The sequence below is a fragment of the Electrona antarctica genome, assembly GCF_951216825.1.
Source record: "Electrona antarctica genome assembly, chromosome: 9".
NCBI lineage: Eukaryota > Metazoa > Chordata > Actinopteri > Myctophiformes > Myctophidae > Electrona > Electrona antarctica.
The window spans coordinates 41,383,561-41,396,060 of NC_136790.1; the positions used below are offsets into that span (position 1 = coordinate 41,383,561).

General features: G+C 46.2%; 1 protein-coding gene across 1 annotated transcript in view; it reads left to right on the forward strand.

Moving 5' to 3' along the window:
* The window catches only part of ptprt (protein tyrosine phosphatase receptor type T), a 154,550-nt gene that overhangs the window by 101,975 nt on the left and 40,075 nt on the right, over positions 1 to 12,500 (forward strand). Inside the window, exon 19 of the mRNA XM_079511341.1 lies at positions 9,786 to 9,958. Coding sequence (XP_079367467.1) covers positions 9,786 to 9,958 — 173 coding nt within the window. The remainder of the gene's footprint in view (positions 1 to 9,785; positions 9,959 to 12,500) is intronic.

The following is a 12,500-nucleotide window of genomic DNA, read 5'->3' on the forward strand; positions in this document are numbered from 1 at the left end:
GTGTGTGTGTGTGTGTGTGTGTGTGTGTGTGTGTGTGTGTGTGTGTGTGTGTGTGTGTGTGTGTGTGTGCGTGCGTGCGTGCGTGCGTGCGTGCGTGCGTGCGTGCGTGCGTGCGTGCGTGCGTGCGTGCGTGCGTGCGTGCGTGCGTGCGTGCGATTAGAAACTTGCATCGTCAGCTTAACTTATTCAAATATTTATCTCTCATGCTTACCTCTTTTCCTCTCTCTCTCTCTCTCTCTCTCTCTCTCTGCTTTTTCGGCATGAGAAAACATACAAAAAAAAAGTGGAACACAAATATCAAAACAAAACAATGTATGTACATTTGTACAATTAAATGGGGAATGAAGACATGTGTAAACAGAGCTGTGTTACAATGCAACTCTGAAAGGAACTGGCTTACAAAACCATCATAATTATAGCTGCGTATAAACTTAGGAATAGGGTTTTCCGATATTGAATTTTTATTGTCATATATATATTCGATATCCTGATATTGTCCATCACCTAATTATCACATAATATCAGGAGGCTGCTTTAGGAAAGGTACGCTTCGGATACACCTTTGAAACAAATGACAGTTGTTTTTGAATGTTTTACACTCACTTTGTATAACGCATTTAGACCTGACATCGAAATTAAATGTCTTCTAAATCGTGACAGTTTTCTGTAATATAATGTTTTTATATCAGTGGTGCTCAATATTTCATGTCAAGGACCCCAGAAACTATATGTATTTGGCCATTGACCCCCATTTGAAAATATGTTGTTCCAGGGACCTACCAGAAGCAAAGATTTTACTTAAAAACATTGACTGATACTTTTGATGTGTGTGTGTGTGTGTGTGTGTGTGTGTGTGTGTGTGTGTGTGTGTGTGTGTGTGTGTGTGTGTGTGTGTGTGTGTGTGTGTGTGTGTGACGCCGTAGTACAATCGATCAAGTGTAGAGTGTTGATTTATGAAAAGACATGAATATTAGGTTTCTGCCCGTTTTCTGTGTGAAGGTCAGATGTGTAATGTTTGTCACAGATACAGGCAGTAATTCATAGTACTGCTTTCTGCTGACAGGCAGGCAGGCAGGCAGGCAGGCAGGCAGGCAGGCAGGCAGGCAGGCAGGCAGGCAGGCAGGCAGGCAGGCAGGCAGGCAGGCAGGCAGGCAGGCAGGCAGGCAGGCAGGCAGGCAGGCAGGCAGGCAGGCAGGCAGGCAGGCAGGCAGGCAGGCAGGCAGGCAGGCAGGCAGGCAGGCAGGCAGGCAGGCAGGCAGGCAGGCAGGCAGGCAGGCAGGCAGGCAGGCAGGCAGGCAGGCAGGCAGGCAGGCAGGCAGGCAGGCAGGCAGGCAGGCAGGCAGGCAGGCAGGCAGGCAGGCAGGCAGGCAGGCAGGCAGGCAGGCAGGCAGGCAGGCAGGCAGGCAGGCAGGCAGGCAGGCAGGCAGGCAGGCAGGCAGGCAGGCAGGCAGGCAGGCAGGCAGGCAGGCAGGCAGGCAGGCAGGCAGGCAGGCAGGCAGGCAGGCAGGCAGGCAGGCAGGCAGGCAGGCAGGCAGGCAGGCAGGCAGGCAGGCAGGCAGGCAGGCAGGCAGGCAGGCAGGCAGGCAGGCAGGCAGGCAGGCAGGCAGGCAGGCAGGCAGGCAGGCAGGCAGGCAGGCAGGCAGGCAGGCAGGCAGGCAGGCAGGCAGGCAGGCAGGCAGGCAGGCAGGCAGGCAGGCAGGCAGGCAGGCAGGCAGGCAGGCAGACAGACAGACAGACAGACAGACAGACAGACAGACAGACAGACAGACAGACAGACAGACAGACAGACAGACAGACAGGTGTTATAGAATCCAGTGAGTGTGCAGTTCTTTAAACAGGAACATACATATTGATCTTCCTGTCGTCCTTCTTGACTTTCTACTTGGAACGAAACCTATACAACCTCAGAGGTGCGTGCGTGCGTGCATGCGTGCGTGCGTGTGTGTGTGTGCACGTGTGTGTGTGTTTCTTACTAGAGGAAGTGTGCATGGCAGGGTTTGCCAACACGTACGCACGCACGCATGCACGCACACACGCAAACAGACAAATACACAAACACACACTGTGTTCCACACGGGCACTCGGAAAGCAAACTGTTTGACCTTGGGGTTATTTTTAAGGGCCATGGGATTGATTTCCGTTTTAAGTCTCCAAAATAAGTTACAAGGATCGATACGTATGAGAAATATAATAAAATATAGATGAAGGAAGAGCTTGATGTCATTTTGAAACACGAAGACGAAGGACGTCTCACCAAGGAGACGAAGAATGAGCTGTCAGGTCCAGCTGGCAGATCGCTCACCCTCGCAAACAGTCAAATAATGCTTCTCAAACGGTTCTTTGAAACAGTTGACCCCCCCAAATAAATCATATTTCATATAGGGGGGGACGGGGGACGGACGGACGGACAGTGGGTCAGCGGTAGAGTGGCCGGTAGAGCAGCCGGGTGGGAACCGTGAAGTTCCCAGTTCGATCCCTGTGGGCTCCCCCAGAGTTAGCGTCGAAGTGTCCTTGAGCAAGACACCGAACCCCCTGATTGCTACCGATGGGCAGGCTGGTTTCCCCCGGCATCGGTGTGTGAATGTGTGAATGTAATGCACAATCTATGTAAAGGTGTGTGAATGTGTGTGTGGATGGGTCAATGCAATGCACAATCTATGTAAAGCGCTTTGGATAAATGCACCACCCCCAAATAAATCAGATTTGAACCGGGGACAGCAGCGGCTCCAGGCGATTTTAATGGGGGTGCTGGAAGGGAGCTTGACTATTAACTGCGAATAACGAGATAGATGAGTTTTGGCCAAATGACCCAGACTGCCAAGAACTACAGTAGTTTTGTTAGGTTTTTATTGAATGTAAGATCGCCATATTCACAAGCGTTTGGTTAGCTCTCGGTTCCTATAGGCGATAAATAAACAGGGAATGGTCCGGCAGTGAAATGGTTCCCCTCCGTCCACTTCAATGTTAACTGGATTTTTAAATCATAATTTATCTCTGATTATTCTCCCAGATTTCTTTTTTTTTTGCATCTTTTGTATTTTCCCAACGGCACTCCCTGCCGCATGTCCTTGTCTCTGAATAGCAGGATGGTGTCCCCCCCCCCCCCCCCAGAATGGTGTGACACTTTGACATGAATCCATTCCTTCATCTACCCACCCCCCCCCCCCCCCCCCCCTCTTTCTCTCTCTCTCTCTCTCTCTCGCCTTCCTATAATGCTATTATATTATCACACACAAACACGCAACGGGATATGTAATTAACAACACTATGCAGATGGCATAGCACTCTATGCAGACGACATAGCACTCTATGCAGACGACATAGCACTCTATGCAGACGACATAGCACTCTATGCCGATGGCATAGCACTCTATGCCGATGGCATAGCACTCTATGCAGACGACATAGCACTCTATGCCGATGGCATAGCACTCTATGCAGATTACATTGTAATCTATTCAGGTGACAGTGGAATCTCGTACTAACCTGGTATGTTTTTGTCTCTCCTGCCTTCACCTCATCTCACCACGCTGTCAGAAGACATGCTTATTCCTACTCATATTACCTGTAAGTAGATTTACAATCTATAAACACCCAGCAGGAATCACCCTCCTGCTTGTCTTATACTCACATGTATACATCTGATCTGTGTGTTTGCAATTACCTCCTGACAACATGCTGTGCCTTCCTCGACAACAGCGATGCATAATGTACAGTACCATATTGTTTTTATTAACATACTATCATTATTTTATTTATTTATTAGGTACTTTAAGTTGTATTAGTCATAGTTAATTATAAAAGTCTGTTACTGCTCCTGATGTCATGATGAATTGACCATTCTGAAACGGATAGTCCAAAATCCTTGATTCTGACTGGCTGGTTTTTGTTTAGTAGACTACACTATAAAATACACTATAAGCTATACTCCTTAGATCAGCTTGTATGAATAAAAGGTACATTATTTGTCTCTACGGTGATCCAGCATATCTGTAGCTGATCGAGGGAAGCGCTTGTTTTACTTACAAGCCCCAACCTTCGAAGCACCGCCCGTGTAAGTGACTGGGGCTTCAGGCAAGGCTTGTAAAAAAGAAAAAAAAGAAAACAAGCACTCCCCATCGCTTGCAAACCACCTGTATTGGATTCTCGGCTGTGAGGCTAAGTAGCTAGGCTAACAATTTAAGGGATGTCTCAGTTACCGAGATTGAGCTACCCGTTAAGTTTAGTTTCTCGATGCGTTTTGTTTGGGGGAAAAGTGTATGTCTAACACAGACTGGCTGAATAAACAGGCACTAGTTTCTCTGTCAGGAGGAAGATTTTCTTCCTGGTATAGCCAGGAACTACTTTTTTTAATAGAAGTTGTTCTTGCAGTGAATAATTAAGAAGTGTTTTAATTGGGACATGAATTAGATTGTCATGTTGATGAGATGAGATATACTTTATTATCCCTGAAGGGAAGTTGAGGCGTTACAGCAGCATAATAAATAATAATAACAATCTACGAGACAACCAAAAACACATCAGACACACAAGAACAGGGCCGACAAAGAAACCATCTAACTCCATGGGTTTAGGTTTATTTTTAAATTTAAAAAAAAAACACGCTTTGGACAAAACCTAGCCAAAATGAGCGCCAAAAACATCTTTAACATATTTTTGGGTTTTTTTATTGATTCAGTTTGAGATGTCTCTTCACCGCTGTGTGGGTGTATATAGCACACAGAAATCCGTAGATGTGTGTCTACGTCTACACTACATTTTGAACTTAGCAAAGTGAACCGTTTGGAAAGTGAATGCTGTTACTTTCCAGACAAAACCTTTCTGTCCATCTTATGAAACGTATGGAGGCGTTCACTTACACTGTTATTATGCTGTCCTCACTGCAGTGGTCGAGACTGCGCACGCACGCACGCACGCACGCACGCACGCACGCACGCACGCACGCACGCACGCACGCACGCACGCACGCACGCACGCACGCACGCACACACACACACACACACACACACACACACACACACACACACACACACACACACACACACACACACACACACAGTCGTGACTGGGCATCAGATAAATTCAATCTGTGTGGGGGATTTCTCCAGAGTATATATCTCACTTCCAGATCCATCTGTCTGTCTCTCCTGCACTGTCTCCCTCTCAGCTGTCCTACTGTCTGTCTGTCTCTCCTGCACTGTCTCCCTCTCAGCTGTCCTACCGTCTGTCTGTCTCTCCTGCACTGTCTCCCTCTCAGCTGTCCTACCGTCTGTCTGTCTCTCCTGCACTGTCTGTCTCTCAGCTTTCCTACTGTCTGTCTGTCTGTCTCTCCTGCACTGTCTGTCTCTCAGCTGTCCTACTGTCTCCCTCTCAGCTGTCCTACTGTCTCCCTCTCAGCTGTCCTACTGTCTGTCTGTCTCTCAGCTTTCCTACTGTCTGTCTGTCTGTCTGTCTGTCTCTCCTGCACTGTCTGTCTCTCAGCTGTCCTACTGTCTGTCTGTCTCTCCTGCATTGTCTCCCTCTCAGCTGTGCTACTGTCTATCTGTCTCTCCTGCACTGTCTCCCTCTCAGCTGTCCTACTGTCTGTCTGTCTCTCCTGCATTGTCTCCCTCTCAGCTGTCCTACTGTCTGTCTGTCTGTCTCTCCTGCACTGTCTGTCTCTCAGCTGTCCTACTGTCTCCCTCTCAGCTGTCCTACTGTCTGTCTGTCTCTCCTGCACTGTCTGTCTCTCAGCTGTCCTACTGTCTCCCTCTCAGCTGTCCTACTGTCTGTCTCTCCTACGCTGTCTCCCTCTCAGCTGTCCTGTCTCCTATACTGTCTTGTTATTGTCTATTATTGACAGTATTAATTTGTACAAAAGTGAAGGAAGCATTTGACAAAAATCGTGCATCACAGTTTCCTGTCAAGCATGTAATTGGCCACAGACTCCCATCTGAAAAAACAATGTTTGTGCCAAAGAGATTTGTGTCGTACTTATTCCAAAAATGTTACCAAGCTGTTTTTTCAAGATACAAAAAAATGCAAATTACACTAATAGTTGATGCTATATTAACTCATTTTGCTGAGGACCTCATGGAACCCTTATAAGGACCCGTGGGGTCCCCGGACCTCACTTTGAGAACCCCTGATGTAAGCCTATGCAGTGTGTAGTTTATTGGACGGTACAGTACATGTAGAGCAGGGATGCCTAAAAGGTAGATCACCATCTACTAGTAGATCACAAAGGCTGTGCAGTAGACCACATTTAAATATATAAACACATAATAATTAAAAACTATTTTGGCATCTTCCACTTGAATAAGGGCCTTTCTCGGCCCCACCTCTCTCCCATTGTTTATATTGTGTTTAGTTTCCAAGATGGCCGCAGCACCAGGAGGGGGTGGGGCGGAGGTGAGCGGGCGGGGTCGACATATGCCCTTACAGGGCTGCATTCAAGACACTTGCCTTGTGTCTGACACCTGACTTGTGTCTGAACACAGCTTTGGTGGATTGTTATGCCCCCCCTCGCCCCATCAAATAAAATGTGTGGTCAAACCATATGGGCTTCCATTGGAAATGCATTGGAGCGGCCATTAAACACAGATACAAGACAAACGCAAGACAGGTGTCTTGAATTTATGAATGCAGCCCAGTAAGGGCATATGTCGACCACCTCCGCCCCACCCCCTCCTGGTGATGCGGCCATCTTGGAAACTAAACACAATATAAACAATGGGAGAAGGGTGGGGCCGAGAAAGGCCCTTATTAAGGTGACTAGATTGATTGACATAAAAAAAAGACAGTCAGCTCAAACACACAATGCAATACTTAGTTTTCAATAGTGTTGCCCACAAACGTCAGTAGCATCCTAAAAGTTACATACAATAAAACCCCAACCGAATTCCATTTACACCGCTCTATTTCCCATTCCAAGAGCGTATAACGCCAGCGCCACTATTTTCAGCAATGGGATAATATTTTTATTGGTGGGTAGATCTTGTTGAGCTGGTTATGTTGAAAGCAGAGCCTTAGATATAGACTATATTCACTTCATGGGGCCAGTCCAATGGCGGCACTCCTACATAGACTTCTATTGAGAATGGGGACAACCAACTGGGACTAGTCCTGGACCGGAAGTAGGCAGAAATGCATTGGACTCAGGCAACAGCCCATCTTTAATGATCTTAAATCCCTTTATTTTATCTTAAATCCCTTTAATCTTTATTTTAGATTTGTTTTGTAGTAATCGTACAACATAAACATCAAAGAGACTTTAGTTGTTACTGTACAATACATTAAAGCAGTTGGCATGTTGCAAACATGCTTCAAATAGCTCTTATTTGCGCCGCTCTCGTTGAAAACAACGAGAGCCAACTCCGGCTTGTCTCAGTTCAGGCTGCATGAACAGCGCTCGAGCGCTCGGTTTCTGCCCCCTCAACATTGCAACTCTTCTAGATGGCTCTGGTTGAAAGTAGCTCTCAAGTCAAGAAAGTGTGGGCACCCCTGGTGTAGAGGGACAGAAAGAGGGGACAGACCCTACACCATAGAGTATATAAAGGATAGAGACCGAACTGGAGCACTAGCCCCGCCCCCAAGCTATTCATTTCGATGAAGTTGCTCAGTGGCGTTTTGAAGCACCCGGAAGACTGCCGGAAGTACCTCCTCCGGACCTCAAATTTGAGGTCCGGGGTGACGTAGGGAGTGATGGTCCTACGTGTCCGTGCACGGGTCCGCCTGCAGTCCTTCCTCTTACCACTAGGGCCCAGAGCTTCAACGTTGGAGCGCCTCACTGGCCCCTTGCCCTACACCGGTCAGAGATGTAAGTACCGGTATGTAGGAGTTTGAAGTCCGAATCATCGTACCATGGTAACAGGGTTGAGGGTTGAATTCCCTGTGGAACTCAGTGAGTTGAGCGAAGCACGCACTCTGCAAGGATTGGGTAGTTACTGGGTGAAATTGTGTGTGCGTGTGTGTGCGTGCGTGCATGTTTAATGCACCTTTCTTTTGTTTTCTGAATATCCTGTCCTAGTCAATCTAATCCTAGTCATCATAATATATCTAATCATGTATTCACTGCATGAGGTGAAAATCAGTTTGTCTTTTCAGAATCAATACAGTTTTCTGAATCTGAATCACGTAATTAAGGCTCGTTGTATGAAAGTGTGGTCCAGACTTGTGAAAAATGTGAAAAACCAATCACATTTAGTTGTTTTTCTTTCTGTCATGGAAATTCTGTCATTTTCCCACTGGAGCACAAAAAAATACACAATTTAGTAATGTTTTTTGTTTAAACGCTAGGGTGAATTGTCTTGCGTCAACTGGGCTACATCCATCAGTATGCGTTGTTTTCCAAAAGGCTTTATTTCATGATATTGTGACCATCTGTCTTCCCGCTGAGACTTGAAGCACAACATTTTACTGAAAGAACTGGAAACAAACGTCTCAAAACACCAGACGGACATGTTTCTTTATCGCTCTGCTGTGTTTGTTTGTTGTCGTGACAACTGGAAGTTAGAAAAGAAGACAAAGTAAACAGCTAACACAGACGGGCAGGCAGGCAGACAGACAGGCAGGCAGGCAGACAGACAGACAGACAGACAGACAGACAGACAGACAGACAGACAGACAGACAGACAGACAGACAGACAGACAGACAGACAGACAGACTGGCAGACAGACAGACAGACTGGCAGACAGACAGACAGACAGACAGACAGACAGACAGACAGACAGACAGACAGACAGACAGACAGACAGACAGACAGACAGACAGACAGACAGACAGACAGACAGACAGACAGACAGACAGACAGACAGCATACCCAGGAATGACAACTGTTGCCGTTTGTGGCGCCTCCTATAAATGGATGGATGGATGGATGGATGGATGAATGAATGAATGAATGAATGAATGAATGAATGAATGAATGAATGAATTAATTAATTAATTAATTAATTCATATTTTATTTCGGTGTCCAGGCGATGTCTTGATCTATGGGATTGAAGATGGATAGAATGGATAGAATACTTTATTTGCAGTTTAAAAAAAATAAATAAACAGCAATGACATTAACTAATTTTAGTAAATCCATGGATAATCCTAATCCAGCCACTGCCAGCGGTGTAGCTAAAACGGAGGCCGACGGAGGTTATTATTATGAAAAATATTGTCAAAGCGACAATGCATTCTTTAGTTATGGTTATAGGTCGTCCCCTTCCGATCACGTGATCTGAAATTGGGGCCGATCACGTCATTTTCAAATGATCGGAATTGGATCGGCAGCAAAAACAAAAATGCGATCGGCACATCCCTAGTATCAATATTATATCCATATCATGATATTATACTGGATATCGTCTGTGATTTTGTATATTGTACTATTGTGATAATGGCATAAACGTGTTCTATAAAATATAAATATATAGGTTTGGGAAAAATCGTTATTGGCAGAAATTCAAAATAAAATTATCCTCTTGAGTTCTTTACTAAACAGTGCATAACAACCCACTGTGCATGTGCATGTGCGTGCGTGCGTGCGTGCGTGCGTGCGTGCGTGCGTGCGTGCGTGCGTGCGTGCGTGCGTGCGTGCGTGCGTGCGTTAAGTGAATGTGTGTCATACACAGATGAACGGCTGATATATTATGATATAAAAATGTAAATTTACATCTGCACTCCTGCCAGTCGAACCATCCATAAAACACCTTGCTGACAACATGCTCTCTCTCTCTCTCTCTCTCTCTCTCTCTGTGTGTATGTACGCATGTGTGCGTGCGTGCGTGGGTGTGCGTGCGTGCGTGCATGCAGCAAGCTGGCCAAGAAGCAGAAGGAGTCGGCGTGCAGTTCCACCGTGGCCCAGCAGAGGGAGATGGGTCCGGTATCGTGTTCCACTGCGGCCCAGAAGAGCGCCTCCAAGCTGGGAGGAACTCTGAGGAAGGACGACCCCTTCTCCACCTCCACCCCCGACCTCACCGCCTTCTGTGAGTCTGTGTGTGTGTGTGTGTGTGTGTCTGCGTGCGTGCGTGAGTGCGTGCGTGCGTGCGTGCGTGCGTGCGTGCGTGCGTGCGTGCGTGCGTGCGTGCGTGGGCTCAGGGCGTAGTAGAGGGTGTGGGTCACTGCAGGCTAATAGCAAACCTTTTAAGAAATACTCCATTAAGGACACACGCACATGCACATGTGCGCGTGCGTGCGCACACACACACACACACACACACACACACACACACACACACACACACACGGACACACAGACACACGGACACACGGACACACACACGGACACACACACGGACACACACACACACAGACACACGGACACGCGGACACACACACAGACACGCGCACAGTGTTTCTAAAGTGCAGTACATAAAGGTCCATATTTTCTCTCTTAAATTAGCCTTCTCCTCACTCACTTTTTGCTTAGCTCACATTTTGACTTTTTATAATCCTCATAAAAAAAGGCTGCCGGCTCTTTAAACCTCCAGTTTATTCCCCCCCTGAGACCTTCCTTCCACAAACATTATTATTTAGTTTTTATGTGCATAAAGTTTTTTGGGGGGGGTTATTCAACCATACTATACTATAGGAAGATTGTCAGGGCTTCAATGGAATGTGAGATAGACAGACAGACAGACAGACAGACAGACAGACAGACAGACAGACAGACAGACAGACAGACAGACAGACAGACAGACAGACAGACAGACAGACAGACAGACAGACAGACAGACAGACAGACAGACAGATGACCAACAATCACATCATACCATCTGTATTATAAATAGCCTACTATGTATATAAATGTATGTTAACTGCCAGGGTATTCATTTATTATTTACTCACTTTACTACCAGCTTTTTTCTCCCAACACAGACGTAAACCGAATTTACAGAATCTATGCCAATCCCGCAATTTATTTTTTTCAGGACTCGTGCTTGCAACCTCCTTTGCCAACACGAGAGATCTCGGGTTTGTGTAATGTCAATGTTTGTGTAAGGAGCATTCAGTGATTTGGGTGATTTGGAAAAAAACCCGGTCCACCCGGTAACAAGATGTGCACATGCACGCACTACAGTGGGGGAAGTACAACAGCCCAACAGCACGTGCACCAAGGCCCGCCCCACTCGATCATGATTGGAGGAAGGCCCCTCTCATCCTGATTGGATGACGGTTTTGCCACCCAAAGCCCAAACTGAAACTAGGGTTTTTTGACCGCAGGGGCTCACTGGGGACAGGGAGAAGCTCCTTATATGGTCAGCACACTTTATAGTAGGGAGGATTATCCAAAAAATAAGAAAAAATAAGTGATATTTGAATTAAGTGAAATCACTGAATATACCTTTAACCCAGAACTAATAGTATTTTATTTGCCTTTTTTAGCATCCATCATTAGCCTCCGGTAGCTCCCATGGTGTGTAGTAGAGACTGACATTTTGTCGGGACTCCCGCGGGTCACGGGATTCCCGCGTGATTCCCGCGGGATGGGATTAATATTTGTATTAATCCCGTGATCGTGACGGGACGGGAATGAAAATCAACAGGAGCGTGCAGGAGCGGGATTGACATCGATGTAGTCATCTTTCTGTGAGCCAACTACATTACCCATAATCCAGCAGTGCTAGTGCTTCCACAACACAAACAGTCAAACACCTCCTCCAATTGCAAACCAGTCGGGCTGGACGTCTTATAAAGTTTTATATGAAGACATCGTAATGTGGCCGTGTATGATTCTGCATCGCGCCGGTGCCGTGATTTAATCGATTATTTATAGCCAGATCATCCTGATGCATTTGTTTCCCCTGGCAGTGGCAACGTTGCAACTTTCAATTGTGATGCTATGTTAGCTACATGCTAACGCTGTTACAGCTCTCTGAACAGCTGTTCTGTTCTGAGCGAATGTTCTACAATACATCGTCTCCTTTCTTTCTCCCAACCGAGTCGCATACACCAGTGGTTCCCAAACATTTTCATGTCAAGGACCCCTAAATTGACATTTATTAGCCCGCAGACCCCCATTTGAAAAGATGCCAGGGGCATAAGAGAAGATTTGTATTACGGTTCTAGCTGTGATTCTCAACCATTTTATTTTCAAGGACCCCCAGTTTGACATGCATTAGTCTATGGACCCCCATTGAATGGCATTTTTATCGCTGGGACCCCCAATTTATATTGTAAAATCAATGTTAATTTAACTCACTCAACAAATGGAACAACATTTGGTTCCATTTGTACACTCCCATAACATAATTTGTTACAGACCTATAATGGTCCATTTGGTTCCAAACTATTAATTAGCTGGGGACCCCCTGGAACTCTCTCAAGGACCCCTGGGGACCACTGCCATACACATAGACTTGTACACTGAATAATTAATCATATAGAGTTAAATTGACACTGAGGTTTTTTTTTTATCTTAATTGACAAAGCACTTGTTAACTGTTAAGCTTTAAGTTCTGTTCAGGGAAAAACCGTATAGGACTTAAATGAAGTGTCAGAACTGTATTTGGTAGTCAAAGTTAAATC